General features: G+C 32.9%; 1 protein-coding gene and 1 long non-coding RNA gene across 7 annotated transcripts; one reads left to right on the plus strand and one right to left on the minus strand.

Annotated features, from left to right (window-relative positions):
- Nucleotides 1–1,270: 1,270 nt before the first annotated feature.
- LOC121126038 (uncharacterized) lies at nt 1,271–2,219 on the minus strand. The gene is made up of 2 exons (XM_040721328.2): nt 1,876–2,219; nt 1,271–1,820 (listed from the first exon to the last, which is right to left on the minus strand). Exons 1-2 carry the CDS (start codon nt 2,145–2,147, stop codon nt 1,286–1,288), a joined length of 807 nt encoding a protein of 268 aa, XP_040577262.1. The 5' UTR covers nt 2,148–2,219; the 3' UTR covers nt 1,271–1,285.
- Nucleotides 2,220–16,185: 13,966 nt separating this feature from the next.
- LOC121126007 (uncharacterized) lies at nt 16,186–19,224 on the plus strand. Of its 6 annotated transcripts, none has more exons than XR_005866792.2 (6): nt 16,186–16,349; nt 16,469–16,615; nt 16,764–17,257; nt 17,306–18,351; nt 18,415–18,639; nt 18,893–19,224. It is a non-coding gene; the product is annotated as an uncharacterized lncRNA (long non-coding RNA). The 6 variants fall into 6 exon arrangements; XR_005866794.2 differs by having other exon boundaries at nt 16,469–16,577; XR_011782141.1 differs by having other exon boundaries at nt 16,187–16,410.
- The last annotated feature ends 216 nt before the right edge of the window (nt 19,225–19,440 follow it).

Genomic DNA, 19,440 nt, shown 5'->3' on the forward strand with positions numbered 1-19,440 from the left:
TTTTCAAATCTACTGTAACGGATAAAAAACGTCGAAGTCAATTATACGTAGTATATCTTCATTAAACATTTTGCTAATAAATACATTCGATATACCCTCAAAAATCATAATAAAGCAGGCAGATGATAATCACATCAGTATTTTAAACAATGATACCATATGTCTTTTTTTTCCCCTCCTCCTTGCATGCGTTTTTCTCTACAATATTATCAACTATAATTATCATATATGGAATGTCTCCGTTTAAGTGTTTTGCTACAAAATAAAGAGTTTTTAAAAGTATTTTGCTACTGAAAATCATCAAAATAATAAAAAAGAGGCCATATACTTCTAATAGAAGCGGTATTTTATTTGTACTTGAATCAAAATAAACACTTAAAACATATAAAAAAGAAAAGGGACTATCAAAAAGTACGAAGTTGGTCCAAGTCTACAAGTCAGAAGATTTTGTCTGAAACTTGGCTTTTTTTCTATTAGCTTCTGAATTCTTAGCTCCCATTTTCTTTTTTGTTAAAAATCGGATGTCATCATTCAGTTTTGAACTTAAATTTTTACCCATAACATTAAACAAAGCGAATGAAATTCTTTGAAGAAAAGCTGACTAGGAGTGTCCTTCCTCGCACTTTACTCCCACAGCGATGCTAATTTCAGAGTTTAAACTGTCCTGCATCCTGTCAATGAATGTGGCAACAAATGAAGCTCCAGGATTTGGGGCGCCAAGTAAACTGTCTTTCTCTTCAGGAGTAGGTGTAATGTAAGAGAATATGGAGTAAGCATAAAGACAGGAGAGGTAGAGAATGTCGAATGGAGTCGAGAATCCCTCTGCTCATTATGTAGATGAGTTCTTTCAGGTCTACATGCTGATTGGTTGGGCTATCGAAGGTTATTGAGTCCGGAGGTGTGTATATGATTACCAGAAACTTTTGGCATGATGCACAGCTGATCTTCTTCTTCAAAGAAAACCCAAATACCCGGCAACGAAGTAGAGGGCATTACTCTCTCCCTTGAAAGTTAGTTCCTGGAGGTCATCTGGTTGCCAGTTAGTCAAAATGAACTCAGCTTTTAGCAGGTCTTCATCCAGCAGAGCTTTAATTTCATACCTGAAAATATAAAAAGTAAAATATTGTAACAATATTATTATATTGTAAAAATAATTAATACCTAAATAAAGAAGCTTACTATTAACAAATATCTTACTTACCTGAGAATTGGACAAGACTCTGAATACGACTATTTTTCTCTGCTTCCAGGATCTGTCTCACGCTGATATAGTAAATACCTCTATTTAGTTGTCTGTACCAGCCGAACCTTCATTTGATGGGACCGGACTGGAACATGCCGAGGAGTACATACGAGAGGATACTCTGCCAGATCTGCTGCAGCAAGACACGTCTGCTTTGTTAGTAGGAAGGTTTCTGAGGCTAGGTGCTTTACTGTTTTGCCACTCGATAAGAAAGTCGACAAAATCTTTCCAGAAAGAGAGGCCAAGTTTGTTCTTCTCAGAGATTGGTTCCCGAAGCTTATCTCTCTTTTCGTAGCCAACTCCAGGTGCCTTAACGTTTAGGATATTCCACATAGTTCTGACAAACTCTGAAAATTCGGCTGTGTCTTTAAACTCCGGTCTGTTGTCTTCTTTAGAGTAGTACTTTAGTACTCCAATTGATGATTTGTGAAACACAGCATGCTGTTGTAGTTCATTGAACTGTTGAGCCCTAGGTGACGTGGACGCAGCTTGAGTTGGCCTTGACGGCGCTTTAGGAGTTGAGAGGTAGTTGGGGCAGTTTGACCATAGGGATGGTACTACATCTGGTTTGAGGTACCTGTAAAAGAAGGACAGTTATTAGCATGCACATCAAAAGTAAGCAACTGCCTTACCTCTTCTTTAGAGCCTTGCCAAGGGTCTGACTTCTTTTAGACTCAGAGATGAAATCAGAGTCGTTGAAATGCAGGGAACGCAGCTTTGTACTTTTGGATGGTGCCTCATCTGTCTTCTTCAGATCTGTTTCTCTTGGAATTGATCTCAGCCAGGCGATATCAAGTCTCGGGGTTCTCTCTTTGTTTGGCCACAGATGGATCGTAACACCAGACTGTTGTGGCGTGTTGCCATAGCCCGTTCTACACCCTAGAGCACAACACTTACTGGGCATGATTGGAATTACAAAACACAATAAAGATGGAGTCCACAATGTAAATAATAGTTATTACTTATTATCTCACCAAACACGTTGCATTGTTTTTTTTCAATGGACCCATGTTGCTCGCATATTTGAATTCATGTTTGTGCGTGCCCAGTCCTGCTTACAGGAGTCCTCGACTCATAGTATGTATACAAAGGTGAAAATCCAATATGAAATGGGCATGTTAAAAAAAAGAAACCTAAATCAACATGGTAACCCTGACAATTCGCAGAATTTTATGGAGGAGAGAAAGGATAATGCTCATGACGTTTCATTAGATCAATTACAATCAGATGTGATAAGAGAAGAAGGAAAAAGGGATATAAACAATTACATTTACTAGTATTACTCTGACGTTAATCCCCAATTCTATTCTGAATCCAAATAGGACTTACAATTATACCTCCGCACTAAATCCTCAGGGTTACGCTCCGTCTTTTATGAGCAGACACGAACGTTCAAACTGGGTTTGAACATAATTGAATCTGTTTAGGAAAGGGTGTTGACTACTCAGGAATTAACTAATAATAACAAAAATTCTATGGGAAATAAAAATCATTCTTTATACTACCAATTACAAATTAACAGGCCAGCTAAACAACACATCAGACTTACATGTATGTACAGGGTTCGGAACCATAACATGGGCTGTTAATAAATGCTAATTATGTAATTAAAATAGAGAGGCTTTATTGTTTTTTCCTGCATACTCCGAATCTCCTGTAATAAACCTTTCTTACATCTTTCATCATGAGTGAGCAAAAAGGCAGAGTATCTCAGACTTTCTCTATACCAAAATTGAGGTGGCAGATATTACGGACATTGTAAAGTGCTCCAGGAGCCTCATTTTCAAGGTGGTCAAGATGAAAAAGTATGGAAAAAACCTCTCAAGGAAAGAAGGAAGTGGGGGGGGGCACAACTTGAAAAGGGATTCTGAGTTTCCGGGGGACCTGAAGAAGAAGATCAAGGAAGACCCCAAAAAATCCATGAATCGCCTCTCTAACGAGTTTGACGTGGACGAAGGGAAAAACCAGGGGGGCTGTGAAGGAGGACTTGGCGTTTCCTCTTACACAAGGATCCAACAGCACCTGTTTACATCATCTAATCCTGCAAGGTTTCCCACCGCCTTATGGAGACTGTGCTTGCTGCTGAGGGCGGCTATATTGAGTGAACATATTCACAAAGGTCGTGTCTCAAAGTTTTGTAAAAAAATTTCAAAATTATTTATCAAAAATAAAATTATTAACATTTTTCTAAAGTCAGTCATTCAGTCCACGTTTTCCTTCCGGACCCTCTATATATATATATATATATATTGGTTATTTTGTTTTTCTATAAATAATTTTTGGCTATCATATATAAATACAAATGTATATCACGCTTTTAATAAATAATCGATAAAGAAGGAAAGTAAGGGTGTTAAAGTTTTACATTTGGTCCTTCGAGTCGGATATTTTTTAAATTGAATGCAGACATCGATTTTAGTAACGGCAATTCCAGGACATCTTATTTAATTCTTTTAGAAAATCTACGGAACAATTCAATTCATCGAAATCGTCAACGCAACCTTTCATATTTATTTATTACATATCGATTTAAATGATATAATTTATCAATATAAGGAAGAGTTAACATGCAAGAGGAGATGTGGTATGGGGTATTTTTATGTTTTTACTTCACTGATAGGTAAATTATTTTAGATAAGAGTAGATTGTAGTCAATAGGGCATGTGCATTATTTACTTATATTTGGTTTGTAAACACATCACCAGTGAGTAGCGCCCCCTGCGGAAAAATAATCAACATCGCTGAATAATAATTATGATTAACCGGCCAAAGAATACTAGCTACTAGCTAGAGAAAGACTTCAGACGAAGTTAAGTCACCTGTTGACAAAAGTCGTTTAATTTTATTACTCATTATTACTTGAGACTTTAGGAAAGTGATTTTAATTTTATAAAGTTAGAATTAAATTAAAAGTATTTTTGACTCAAAGGAGTTTTTCCAAAGATGAGTTGGACAACCCAAGAAGTTAATTTCAAGAAATAACAAACGTATGAAATCCTTGTCGCTAGTAGTCCTTGAATTATAATTTGGATTTTAATTCATTAAAACTATTCCATTTATTAGTCAATGTTACTATTAGAAGGTTAGGTAACAAAAAATTGCCTTTTTTCTGTTAGGAAATAATTTATAGACGAGTATGGACTGCCTCTCCTCATTTCGATGCTAATGTCAAATAAGTCCAATCCTTGGATTCTGTTTCTTTAGTGAGCAAGGACTGACTCACCAAGATAACGAAGAGCTATCATCCTTTTGGATCAGGATTTTTCAAGATAATACAAATAAAGTCCATTCATCAATTACTCATTCTCATACAGTTGAGGAAAGTGACCAATGAGTGGATCATAATTCATAAGTTTTGACAAGTTACGAATAAATACTCTCATTTTAGACATTAAAGCCTTAGTTATAACTAGAGTTGAGTAGATTGCAATGGAAAAAGAGCACGATCCGAAGGCTTCTCGTGAAAGTCAGGATAATTTCTATTGAGGAATGATCACTTTCTAGCTTCTTCAATAACTAAAAGCAGTCAACATCTATAGATAATTTATCTTCATACAATTTATAGAAATCTAAATACTGGGATCTTTATCGGAACCTTTTGATCTCTTATGTAATGGAAAGAAATAACTTTGTTTTAATATTTTGTTGTAAATTTTCTTGAATTTTTGAATTAGATACTCAGGACTGATAATTATCACTTTAACTTTTCTTTTTCTACGTTCATATTTAATAAATACATGATGATATCTATATTGGCTTTTTTAATATATTCTTTATTCTGAAATCCACTTCAATTGATTTGTTTAGTATTCACCTTATAATTTTTTTATATCAAGTAAGGAGTTTAAATGCAATTATTTGTTTTAGAATCCATTGGTTGTGGCTAATACCAAATTATTTGATTTAAGTTTATTTCATCCCTTGTTTGAATATTATAATATTATTGAAGATTAGTAAATCAAAGTGATTTTTATACTCTGCATACAAATTTATAATTTAGGAAGAGGAAGTGCATCAGGAAAGTGATGATGAGGATTAGAAGAGTTCTTTTTAATATTTGATTAGAAATTGATAAGATCCGAGATCATTCTTGTATTTGAGAATTTTTACTGAAAGTCCTCTTGGATGTAGAGGTCTATGATGTCATTGGGGAGGGACAATTCCTATAAATTGATAACAATGTCCTATGGACTTTTCCGACCGATGTACCATGCATTTTAAACATATTGCCAATCTCAATATCCTCCTTGTTTTTATATGACTTCATAAATGTGAGGAATAACTCGTCCTTTCGAGTTAAGGACTCATTTTTATAGTTAAGATGATCAACAGCCGGCCAAAAGAAAAAATGCGATGATTTTGTTACAGAAAGTCGAGATAAGCTCCGGAAGAGTAGAAAAAAAACAAAAAAAAAACAGTTAAAATCGGTGGATATCTATCTCAAGAATGGATATTTGAAACCTTCTTCTATTTCAAAACTTTTCCCAAATCTTCCTAAGTACTAGCCTAATCACAAACATGAGAGAACAACTAAAAAAACCACTTCATCAGCAAGGCTTGCAGCTGGAAATCTTAGTATTCTCCAAGATGAAGAAACTTGGAGAAAATGGACTCCTTGAGTGACTTTGATGATTTGTTTTTAAAAGTTACATTTGAAATACTTCCGGCTAGTATCCATTACAGAAAAACAGATAATTGTATTCAATTTTATTGCTTGGAAAGCTCACAACAAAGCTTCCTTGAAAAAATATTCACTTTTTCTACATTCTTACTCATTCATAAGAAAAGTACATCATAAGATTATTCAACACATCACTGTTGAACCGAAGATTACTTCCATGAGTAAGCTTGAAAATATATTAGCTATATGAAATCTCTTAATTCTCCATCAATGCAAGATACCATTGAATGATTTTTATAAGCTTATTAAAAATTCGTCATCGGATCTTGACTCTCATCAGCGAAAAAAATGATATTTATATGTGAACAGCTACATCTGCTTAACTCTTCTGCAACACTTAGACGTTATTCACCAGGCTATTTGGCATCATCTCTTGTTTGGGACAACACGAGTCCTGTACTATATCGCCAGATGTCCATTACCTTCAGCTAATAAATCTAATAAACTTTCTTCTTCATTTACAATCAATGTGGCGTTATCATTTTCATCAATAGAATACTTGTCTACAAGATATAAATCATTATCCGATGTCTAGAAGAAAGTTGTTCACTTGGGGATGAAGTTTATACTGCTCAAAGAGTAGAGTTTTTTGGAGGAAAATTGACAGAACAGGAAGGACCAAAATACATACAATTACTCATGAATTAAATATCTTGACACAAAGTTCCAAATCTTCCCTTTCCCTACCTTCCCATATATCCCAATAATTTGAATCAATACTTCTCTAGCTAATAATTGTGACGTCACAGTTATTTTTTTCAATAACAATCGACTATCAGAACTGAATATAAATAATATAATCATACACGATCAATAGACAATAATAAAATTCGTACGCTAATACATTTTAGGCCTGCGTATTGAATGATATTTCAATATCTAAATATCGTATCATATCATACAATACACGTATTTTATTCCTCCTAGCTTTTTTTAAAATGCCCATTATTATACAAAAGATTTTAATCACTCACTTCCTTTTAATTCATAACCCAAAACAAACCCGTATCAGACAATAAACCCAGGAATATTAAACAAATGGTAGTGCATCTTAATATCACGCTCACTTTTTTCCCCACACACAGAGGCTGCCATTCTTCGTTTGTCATATTATAAAGATGGAACAAAGGAAACGTGGTTTCAAATAGTTAATTAATTAGTTATAACCTAATTAATAATTTATCATGTGTACAAGTGTTCTGCTCCTGGATGCAAGTAGGGCTATGTCTGCATATAAAAGATGCAAGCTTCTATAAATTTGCCTATAAAAGACTCCAAAAACCTAACCAAATCGCGTAGGACAACGAAAAAATACTAGGCTTGTAAAAACGACCTCAACCATTGTTAATAGTACATCATCCATTAATCCCTTCACTCTACTGTTGTGTCGGTCCCAATTTATTCGATCCGGTTCAGTCTTAGGACCGGTTCTTGGTGTCGGTCCTTGAGTTGTCTTTTGTCAGTCCTCTAATTTTCCATCAATTATTGAAATAGTATTTATTTAATACTTGCTAATATCATATTATTATATCTATATATTTTTTTATAGCTTGGCGATAATTCAATAACAAATAAAGGGTTGAATAATATTAATATTTGGAAACTTTTTTTTTTTGCACAATATAGGCTTTTCCTATAGAGTATAGAGTCGTTGGTCATTACATGTTTCCCTAAAATAATTCATTCATGACCCTTTCGTTTCAGCCGCTATACACCAACTACTTTTTTAAATAAGGAAAAAATGTTCTTTTAAAGAAATGTTAAATTTATCCCCAGCTCATTACTTTCCTCACTTTAAGAATTTATCTTTTTCATAGTATTTAGAGATGTTGACACTAGACAACATTTCATTAAGGCGAAATTGTAGCTGGAAATTTTTATCCACTGATGGTGTTAGTGGCTTCATGAAAGCCTCTAATAAAATATCCACCCTTTTTAGACATTATGAAATATTTTACTCTTATTTATAGTGAAAAACAATTAGACGCCTACAAATTTTAATATTAAGTAATAATATTATTTATTCATATAAAACTATAAAATTTAAACAAAAGTAACGACTAATATATCGGTAATAAACCGAAAAATTAATCAGAGAGATTAAAATGTCTGCTAGTTCTCCACTCAATCGATTTCTCGCTTGGATGATAATTCTGCCAGCAGAAGAAAATAATCGTCCTGAAGGAACTCATGTTGCTTATAAATATCAAATAATTTAGGAAATAAATATTTTCCCTTAGATGTCCGCCATTGCTCAGGGTTAACATACCGTGAGACTACTAACTCCCGAAAATATTCATTTAATTCTCATTTGAGAGAATTATTATTTGATGCCAAAAATAAAGAAGAATTTTCGGTTCTGGCTGTTGTATAGGAGATGGCTTTCCAGAGATCCATTGCATCATCATCATCATCAACAGGCTGTTCTACTGCACTAGAAGACTCTTCACCACTTAATATAGCTTCTACATCCTTAGAAATGAGTCAATTTTTTGAATAATATTGTAACTTATAAACTTCCAAAGACAAGTAATAATTATACATTATAAATATAAGAAATATGAACGTCCTTACCCTCTGAATATTGGCTAGCAAATGAGTATTTAAGAAGGATAAAACGTTGTTTATGACGTCACAAAGGAACAATTTTTTTTTATGGACCGACAAAAGGGACTGGACTGTAGTCTTCGGCCCTTGATAAGGACCGATACAACGCTACTTCACTTCCATCTAACAACAAAAATCAAAGCCTTCTATATTAGAGTACTCACGAATACAAGTGTAAGTGAAACGTTGATGTTTGGGGTTCACAACTCAATACATACACTGTTGTATGATAAATCTATTAACTCACATGTTCCTCATTCGAAGGCTATAAATCTCAAGACTTTGATTCGCCTCAAGAAGTTTTCTTTTTTTTTATGTTTCATATTATCATTTAAAAGACTTTAAAGATACTTTTGCCACATGAAGAAACTTTTTAAAAAAATGGACGAATTATAATATGGACACTCGAGAGAGTGTCTCGTAATTGCACAAAAGCAATGTTTCCCTCCTCAATCCACTCAAAGAATGAACTCTTAGTCTTCCGCAGTATCTTGTACAATGGGGCCAATATTTTTCCTAAATAGGCAATGAACCTTCTTTAATAATTTACCATTCCGACGAGGTTATGAAGGTCTTTGCCTTTTTGGGGGCGATTGAACATTTGCAATTGCTTTAACTTTGATTCGACTGGGCGGGTTCTCTTTTCGCTGATAACATGCCACAAGAATTCGGTCGTTTTGATCTACAAAATTCACTCTTTTCGAAACTATAAGACAGGTCTTTCTGCACTTGAAGGACTTACTTTACATGGTTATGGTGTTCCTTTTCTGTGGTCGAAACTATCATAATATCATCGATATGGGCGAAAACAAAACTCATTTGGCCGAAAAGAGAATCAATTAGTCTTTGAAAAATATTTAACGCATTACTTAGACCAAAGGGCATCCTAACAAATTCATAAAGTCCAGTGCATTTAGTAATTGCCGTTTTCTTGGCATCGTCATTGAACATAGGTACTTGGTAATAGGTCTGTTTGAGATCTAATTTAGAGAAAAACTTGCTTCCGCCAATACTTCTCAAGAAATCGTGGATATGAGGCATTGGGTAACGATCCTGGAGTGTCAAATATTCAATTGTCTGTAATCCCCACCATAGACCAGGAGACATCCTTCTTCTCAACGAGATGAATAGATGACGACCAATTATACTTTGATCTCCAGATGATTCCTGCTGAGAGTAACTTCGATATCTCCTTTCAAACAATCTCTTCCATCTCAGGGGTAAGACGAAGCGTACGGGTGAAGCAAGAAGCTCCTGTCGTACACATCTCATGGTTGACTCCATGGCGAGGTCGTTGGCAAAATTCATTCTCTGACTGAGAAGGAGGGAACTGAGAAACGATCTCATTGACAATGTCACAACTCACTCCCCTTGAAGATTTTAGTGATGCACTACTCTCTGACAAACCGAGCTCCATATTCACACAGAGTTTAAAGTGACTTAGAAAATTCTAGCCGATCATACCATAACTGACATCGGCGACAATAAATTCCCAATGTACCTCTCCTACTAGATTGAACCTAACACAGAGATCTCTCACTCCACACGTTTGTACTGGAGCGCCATTGGCCGCAATGAGTTGAGGGAACACTACTTTATTAGGATCTGGAGCAAATGATGTTCGAAGTATATATCACTGTTATCCCGTATGAATCAGAAATTAGATTTTGCTAATAATCACAAAGAGGAGATTTAATGTCGGGACGATTGCCCGACACATTAAAAGTGGGGAAAGAAGGCATTGGAGTGTGAGACCCCACATAACCAAACTCCCGGTTAATTTCCCCACTTTTTATGATAGAAACATTCTTTTTTTTGTCGGTTCCACGATGCATGGACTTCTGGTTATCCTTGATCGTATTTAACATACTGGAGGTCTCTGTCATAGTTGAATTGAATTTTACAATCCTTATAAATTCGTCAAGGCCTATATCTGTGAACTGCACTGAGATCCTTTGGGTATCTGGAAATCTCCTCACGAGAATCTGTTTGATTATATATTCCCTCAGCTGGGTTATGTTCGAAAGATAATTTATTAAAATAATCTCAGTCACAGAGTAAGCACAAGGATTCTCAAATAGTTTAAAAAGTATTTCCATCTTGTCCTGAGTTGACATCTCATATTCTTTGAATATTTTGAACTTCTAGTCGGAGTAAGGAGTACCAACCAAACTCTCCTCCTCATCGTCGAAGACTTCCAGAAATTTGTCGTCCACAGCCGACATCAAATGGCAATAATTTTCAATCTCTTTTGAGACCTTACACAATCCAAATTGAGCTTCAAGTCAGCGATACCAGGACTTGGATTTTTCCGACCAGAAGGGGATAATTTTAACTTGTCATGCCACTTGAGGGACTTCTGCAACTCAGCCGCTTCTAGCCATCACGTCGGGGTCACCAGTTTGGCTGTTTCAATCTGAGGTCTTACTCACTTAAAACTGATAAAACATACTGGCTTTATTCTAGTAAAATCCATATATATATATAGATTTTTCAACGATAATATCCTTAGGGGAGAAACGGTCATATTTACCAGTGTAGCTAATCGCTACATATATATTAGTGTCTGATATATAATCAAACTAGGCATTAATGGAATAACTTTTATTTGAAGGCCCTATTTTGACATTCAAATAAATAGCAATAGTTCATTATTTTCCTTAATATTTGTTAAAAAGGCTTTTCATTATTACAAAACTGAATTATTTTAATTTAATCCCCTAAAATGCCCAAACTTAAAAAACTTAAAAATTGTCAGGATTAACATGTTGATTTTCCGGTTATTTTTTAACATGTACAAAGTATACAGGATTTTCATCAATATTTATATGCTCTATGGTACTTACTCGGAAAACTTTATGCCTAAATTTTCCTCATAGAGTAAACCATTCCCGATAATTGAAGGAAAATTAATAAAAACTAGTGATGGTACGATTAATCGGAATCGAGTATCGGGTGCCTTTGCTGGAATCGGCGTCGGTTCCGGTAAAATAATGTTTAAATTCCGATTCCAATTCTTATGTAATATTATTTATAACCAGTATTTAGCTGTTTATTGCTTTTCTAAGTTATGGAAAAAAATTATAAAATATATCCGTCAAGATACAAAAACGACAATTGAATTTATGATTTGCGTCTTATTATTCTATAAAATATCAAAATGAAATAATTTATGATAAAAATGCTCGAAAACTGAAAAGAGATAAATTGAACACAAACTATGTTTTGAATAAATAGACACCATTGAACCTCTGCTGGAGACGTATCACGAGATTTCTCAATTTTTGATAAATTTATCTTTGATTGCCGGAACGAAGAAAAAGGTTCACTATTCAATTTATGCTTCTTACTTTTTGCATGATCCTCTATATGAAAGATTTTAGTTCTAATTGTTGTGTTGCAATATTCACAATAGACATTTGTTTCGTCAGTAGGAATTTGAACAATCCTGTCTTTGGATACATCCTCACTGTCCCACTCTGTTCTAAACTTTTGCTTTTGCAAAAGAACAAATATATATGGAATACTTTTAAGTCATAACTATTCTACTCTAAAAAAAAAAAAAAAAAGGAAGGATTCAATAGGTCTTAAAACAATATTTGTCCAAATTACAGAATGCCTTCTAGAAAATATATTAAAGACAACATCGTAACGGATATTCATCAGAAAGTATATATGTATTACAACAAGAGATCAATAGCACAAAATTCATGTCATTCACAAGTGATGGTTGGACTGCCAGTTCTGCAAATATCTCATTTTTAAGTTTAACAGGACATTGGATTGATGACAACTTTGACCAAAAAACTTTTAAACTTTGAGTTGTTCCATTTCCATCATCGCGCATACAACAGCAAACAAAAGTAAATGCTTAGAAGATACGATGACAGAATTTAACATTTCTTTTGAAAAATACATCTTGTAGTAAGAAACAATGCTACTAATATGGTAGCAGGGGTTGCTCAAGCAGGTTTGAGTTCTTTGCCTTGTTTTATCCATACATTACAGTTAGTTATTAATGATGCTATTTCGGAACAGTGATGTGTAAAAGACTTACTATCAACATGTAAACAGATTGTTGCGTTACATTAACCATTCACCATCTGCTTTCGTAAAATTTAAAGAATATCAAAAAAAGTTTAACTTGCCACTTCACAAGGTCATTCAAGATGTATCTACTCGGTGGAATAGCCATTATTATCTTCTGGAGAGGATTCAAGGACAGATAACTGCAATCATAGCTTATTGCAGTGAGAATATTAAGCCATCTTGTTTAGAAAAAACGAATGGAAAATACTTGAAAAAGGGATTGTTGTGTTGAAGTCTTTCATAGCCTTGCACAAATATTATGATTGCTCGCCCTGCAACTACTTGAATTATCATTCCAAATATTAAAGCAATTTGTTATTTCATTGAAAAATGTGAAGAAAATGGCATCTTTGCTGGGCTTGAACCTACATTATTTGAATGGAAAACCTCAATTAAAGGAAGAATTTATTAATATTCCAATGATAAAAATTTAATTATTGCTACATATCTGGATCCACGATATAAATGTTCATTTCTTCATGACAGATATAATAACCAACAGTGTGACGACATTATTCGGTAGTGGATGGTCCAAAATGTTTTATCGTCCAGGAATAAAGATCTTGATCCTCGACAAACGGATATTTCTGCAAGCTCAATAACTTCAAATCACTCTACAGATTATGACAGGAATAAAGGGGAATTTAAATACTACCTACTCTTTATGCTTTGCAGAAATTAAAGAAAAGTATTCTCAAAAAGATGATAAAGAAAATCTGACTTCCAATCAAATGAAAAAAAAAAAAAAATTGAACTAAAGAGTTTGAACAAATCAATGCTGAAATAAAGTTTGAGATGGACAAATACAAAGCACCAAGATTGATCAAAAAATAATCCTCTAGAGTGGTTGAAAATTAATCAATCAAGTTCCCCACACATGGCCTTCCTAGTAAAAAGGTATCTCTGGGCAAAACCTTCTTCAGTGGAGCGTAAAAGGCTCTTCTGTGTTGTCGGTTTCATCTATCCTCCCAAAAGAAATAGACTGATAGCTGATACTGGAGAGATGCTAATGTTCCTACATTATAATTTGAGGGTATTAGGCTTGAAGTATAATTTATAAGTTGTTGTTTTTTAGTTTCAGTTGGCTGAATATAAATAGAATATATTAATTTTTGATAATATTTTTATTGGATATAGTAGAGAGTTAAATTTAGTTCATTTATGTATTTTTATCTCCCATTAAAATTGGACAGAAAGGAAATATATATTAGTTTAGTTTATCATAATTGATATTCAATTGTTAATCATGTTTAACATGATTATAAATGTATGCATTTATTTTATCAACTGTGATTCATAGAAATTTACAGCAAATGGTATTTTTTAACTATGATTTAAAATATTAAAGAATCTGAATTTTCACTAGAGTCGCATCAGAATCGGGATTTATTTTTGGAATCGTCTCATCACTATAAAATCATCATCCTGCCTTCTTGGATAAATGTTATCTTAAGTCTCAGAAAAGAAGTTTTAGTGTTGTTTTTCACTTTATACAAAAACAAACAATATAAGCTAGGGTTAAAATGTTGAAATTGTTGATTTTTTCTAGGGTCTTAATACATTTTCTAGTAATTAGTTGCAACAGTATATTATTAAATGCTAAGTCATACATTTATCATCGTTTCATTTTCAAAACTCATTGCAAGTTAAAAATGGGTAAAAATAGCACATGTACTGTTCCGGATTGTAGAGCCGGATACCAATCAAATAAAACTAAAAAAACTAATTTGAAAATTATATTACATGGCTTCTCAACTAATATATATATATATATGATAAATAAATGGAAAATAGCAATTCCAAGATCTTAGGCACAAGGTGTTATACTCTTTATAATCTGTTACATCAGAATTCATTAATTAAATTAAACAGTATATAATTATTTTCTCAACTTTGTATTTCTTTCAGATGGCTAATCAAAAAAAAAAAAAAATGCAGTAGTATGTTCCCTTCACTGATAATGATTATAGAGAACAATGCTTAAATACTGACTAACCTTTAAACATTCGATTATTGAAGAAGGGTGCTATTCCTTCAAAATTCCCTGGTCCAAGTTATTTTTCTAAAAAAATCCATTAAATATGGAAATAAAGAAACACCAACGGCAGCTAATAGAAGAAAATAATCATATAAACCAGAAATTTATAAATTCCGATAATGTTTATACCTAGGATGAATGAAGAGAAAAAGTTAAAGAGTACAATATTCCATCAAGTGTACTTTTTATTTCCTAAGATACTTCCTTTACGTACTTCCTTATAGAGAAACCAAGTCTAGGTAATTCAATTATTGTTTGATTTCTAATATAAGCATTATTAAAAACATTTTTTAGGAGCTCCAACTATTGTCTTTAGTTTGGTCATAGACATAGTAATTAATCCATGAACCATTGAGCGAACTAATGTCAAACTGGCTGATTGTTTCTTTCATGACTCCACTATATCTGGTCTGAGGACGTTTTGCACAAATTGTGAATCAAGCCCTTCCGAATATTGACATTAAGGACACTATTTTTCACGATGTTAAAGGAGTCGTCTTTTATATATCGGGATATATAGCAAAGTCCATTATTAAAGCCACAAAATGCAAGGAAGTTACTAGAGTCCAGTGATCCGCCACAAATTTTTGATCTATCAAATGAAGAGAGTGATTTGGTAAAGCGCAATCATTTAAAAGAAAATTTGTTAAACATGAATAATAGAGGTAGATTAGTTTCACCTTTTGATATCTATCTATCTTGTATCTTCGCTGTTAAACTATATATGGAGATTAGGAATGATGATGAAACAAGAGCATTATTTTTTTCTTTCAGTGAATCAAATGACTTATTTTCAAACATATATCTTATTCGAATCCAAGAACAAACAGAGTTTAGTTCCATACCAACAATTGTATGTGATGAGGGGCATTCCTTTGTAGATTTAGTTCTTTAATGTAATGATGACAAATTTTATATCTATAATTAATGACTCAATATATTCAAGTAAAAAGCAAAAAAATATATTTAAAAGAAAAATTGTCCTTCATCAAAAAAAAAAAAAAAATTATAAATGATCTTCCAGTAACTTATAGTGGTAACAATTGATTTGTCATTTCGTGCCTAGTTTTAGTAAAATATATTCATATTCAATCAAAAACATAACTGTTCACAAGTAATTTTTAAGACAACTAGTAGAGTTGGGAGATAAGCTCGAGTGAAGTTGAGAGTCTTTGGACACGTGAGTTAATGAGTTACAAGCCTCGGTTATTATTAAAATTTGAACCTTGTCTACGAACTCTAGTTGAGTTAAGAGTCTTTTACATCCAGTCCTAGTCAAATCTTAAATTTCTTTTTTCCACTCCAAATCGAGTCCTCAGGGAGTGCAAAGTCCCAAATTAATTATTGTCAATTAATTCTAATTATAACTCACTAATCAGAATTGGAAACTCGAACCAAATAAACTGATTAATATTTTCTTCACTTCACTTCTATGTATTAAATGTAAGAAAAGAAAAGCTATTCAAAGTCCTGCGGTAAAAGATGTCTTTGATAATTTATAAGTGCTGCACCAATCACTGTAAATAGTTTATTAATTAGTGTTTACTTATTACATTTTGAAATTCAAGTTGGATTTCTTCCCTGCCTCAACATGAATATGATTTTCCGACCAGGCTTTTGTAGTTGCAGTTCCTACATATCTTGAACATTAGCATATATTCATCTGGCATCCGTGAACTCAACTTACTCAAGTAAAGGCTCCATGTACACTCGCCAAGAATTAATTCATTGATCTAGCTAATTGTATTTTATGTAGATATTTAGTTATAGTATTCAAAGCCTCCCTAAAACTTTTATCACTTATTTTCAGAGTCGTTATACGAACAATTTGGATCTTACTTGTGATTGTGGAAGTACATAAATGAGGAATGCAGTTACTTGAAATAGATACCTACACAATATGTAACCATATGAAAGAGGTGAATATATGAAAAATCTAGCTATTCACGCCAAAGAAGTAAGCTAAGTTGGTTGATGATTAATACTTGCCCCTCAAATTTACCAGTTAAATCCTATACCTACTCTCACCTGTTTTGTATTCGATACTTTAATTTACATGATGGATTATATTCCATTAATTAATTCATAATTGTCTTACATTGCAGATGCATGACTCTACATGTCAAGAAATTGGAGACATGGAATTTTAGTAGAAAACGATGAGAGTGAAACTTATCCTATGTGTGTCAGACTTTTGTCGGGATTTCAATATTTGTATATAAAGGAAGACAAAGTTGTAGTTAATAAAAAACTACATATATGTAAAGACAATACATTTCAATCTTCTGTTCCTCAATGATACTATAATAATTCATCTATATACTCGATCAACTCTAGTTCGTTTTTATGACTAAACCATACTTTATTCTCATATACTAATGAATTCTTAGATAAAGAAAGTACCATCTACAAACGAGACAAACAAAAAACAAGAGAACAGAAATATGTAGTTCCATATTTTTGTGAACTGTGTGGAAATATCCTTGAATATTGTGATTGTGTATTAGAAATCATTAGAACTAGAATGATCCATATCGATAGAACCTCTGATAGATATCAAGTCCAGTACCTGGACGGATCTGACATAGTGAACTTGTTTGTAAGTCGTTGGATAGATTTCATGCAGTTGACTAATATTAATATTAAGCTCTCCCTCACTCTTCTTTTTCATACCCGGAGTTCAAGGACCAATGTTATTTGGATGACTCCTCCTAGACTCCATTCTACAATAACTCGTTAACCAGGCTCCATGCGGACTCTTCTTGGACTCTACACTACGATAACTCTCCCTACATTATGTACTACGATAACTTATCCTTGACCTAGTGCCATGGTGTCTCCTCTTGGACTTGATTGTATTATTAGTCATCCTATACTCAGTGACATAATTATTCGTCCTGCTCGATCAAGAGTTGCCTGCCCTTGCTCTTGTTTTGTTTTTACTCAAATAGATAAACACACTTTTTCCTCCAGATTTGAAATACATTTTTTATTAGAACAAATCAATTTTTAAAGCATTTAAACAGTAACGAACAATACAAATTATTTGGAGCATTCAAGATATTCTGATAATAAAGGCTTCCTTCTTACTAGCTGTTTAATTCTTCATTTATTATATTAATATCCAATTCTTTTCTTGTTCCCATGAATTTTATTCTTTACCTCAGAGATGTAATTTTTTGCCATCAAGTTGAAATTTTAAATGCTATACTTGGAGCAGATTTATTAAAAGCATGATTCCCCTCACATGCCTGAAGCATAAGGATCATGTTCAAAAACATTTCAAAATACTTTTATAAATAATTGTTGAGATGTAGTTATTTGGTTGAAAATTGGCTGGTTATCTTTTCAATTTGAAAAAGTTTGGAAAACATAACAACTTAGAAATACAAGATCTGATGGACCTCTATCAATTTGCAAAAGATGATGCATATTCAACATAACGTCGATTATTAAGAAACTGGTTTTTACATATAAATACAATTCGAAACTCTTTAAAACATTAGATATGATTCTCAGAAGAAAAATGGAATATCATCATAATATCAGGATCGGGAAAATATGGAGTTCAAAGCAAATACTCATTTTCTTTTTATTTAGTTAGGCTTTCTTAAGGAGAAATTTTTCATTCAGAGTTAGAAACAATCCATTTTCTACTCATTTTTTCTATGATATATTCTTCTGTCATTTCTGGTAATTATATTTTGAAGGATGAAAATGAAAAGAAACCCATTTTTTTCTGCATTTCTATTCCAGCTGCACCACTTAGAATTCCTTAAGGGGTCAAACAGCTCAGATATTGTGTTATATGAACAATCACCCTGTATATTTACTTCTTATTTGAGAATCATAAATGGATGAAGTTACACTTTTAAAGATAAATTTGGAAAAACTTAAAAATGGGCGATCTCATCAAGTTAGTCTTGGGTACCTAATAGAAGAGAGAGATGGGGGATCTTGGAATAAATAAAAACAAAAAAAGTAAGTAATGAGAGTCTGGTTGTAGATTTTTATTCAAATAGATTTATTTGGTTTGTAACAAGTATATATTTAAGATGATTTTGGTAAAATGTTAAATGTAATGCACTCAAAAGTAGATTTAGTCAATAATTTCCATAGCCAGCATTCAAAAGAGATCATTCTTAAAAATCTCTAATTGAATCTAACCAGGCATTTTCTAGATAATTAATCACCTCATAAAAATTAAAACTAAAATTTTCTTCCTCTTCCTTAGCAATGGGCCCAATACTTAAAATTGCCCCATCTATAACATCAAGTGAAACTACCTCAAGTCCTACTCCCCCTAGTATCATTTCTAAAGGAACTGCATGCTCACTTACACATCCTATAGTATCCTCTCCATTGCTACCTGAAACAGATGGGCCAATACCCATTATTGCTCCATCGAGCAACTCTAAAGGAACCACATGATGACTATCCAATTTCTTTGTTTGATTATTGCAACGTATTAATTGTTGTTTCTTCTTTTTCTTATCCTTGTTCTTCTTCACAACACCAGTGTCAGTTTTGGTACTAGATTTCACCCCTGCTAATCCTTCCAAAACAAACCTTTATTTGTAGCTACAAATAATGTTTTTCTGATATAAGATTGCATAATGGTCTTTTTAAAAATAAACATAACTTCTAATGAATTAAATTCGATAGGAAAAGAAAAATACTTCTTTCTTAATTTCTTCTTTTTTAACCCTAGTCTGCTTTTATATCGACACGTTACATTTGTAAATTATACATAGCACCAGTGAACAATATTTTGTCCTTTAT

The sequence above is a fragment of the Lepeophtheirus salmonis genome, chromosome 11 (assembly GCF_016086655.4).
Source record: "Lepeophtheirus salmonis chromosome 11, UVic_Lsal_1.4, whole genome shotgun sequence".
In the NCBI taxonomy this organism is placed as follows: domain Eukaryota; kingdom Metazoa; phylum Arthropoda; class Copepoda; order Siphonostomatoida; family Caligidae; genus Lepeophtheirus; species Lepeophtheirus salmonis.

Bases quoted from the DNA above. Each gene is read 5' to 3' on its own strand.
- LOC121126038 (XM_040721328.2), bottom strand. From the start codon at position 2,147: ATGCCCAGTAAGTGTTGTGCTCTAGGGTGTAGAACGGGCTATGGCAAC. The intron at 1,821-1,875 runs GTAAGGCAGTTG...CTTCTTTTACAG, and splicing joins GGCAAGGCTCTAAAGAAGAG to GTACCTCAAACCAGATGTAG.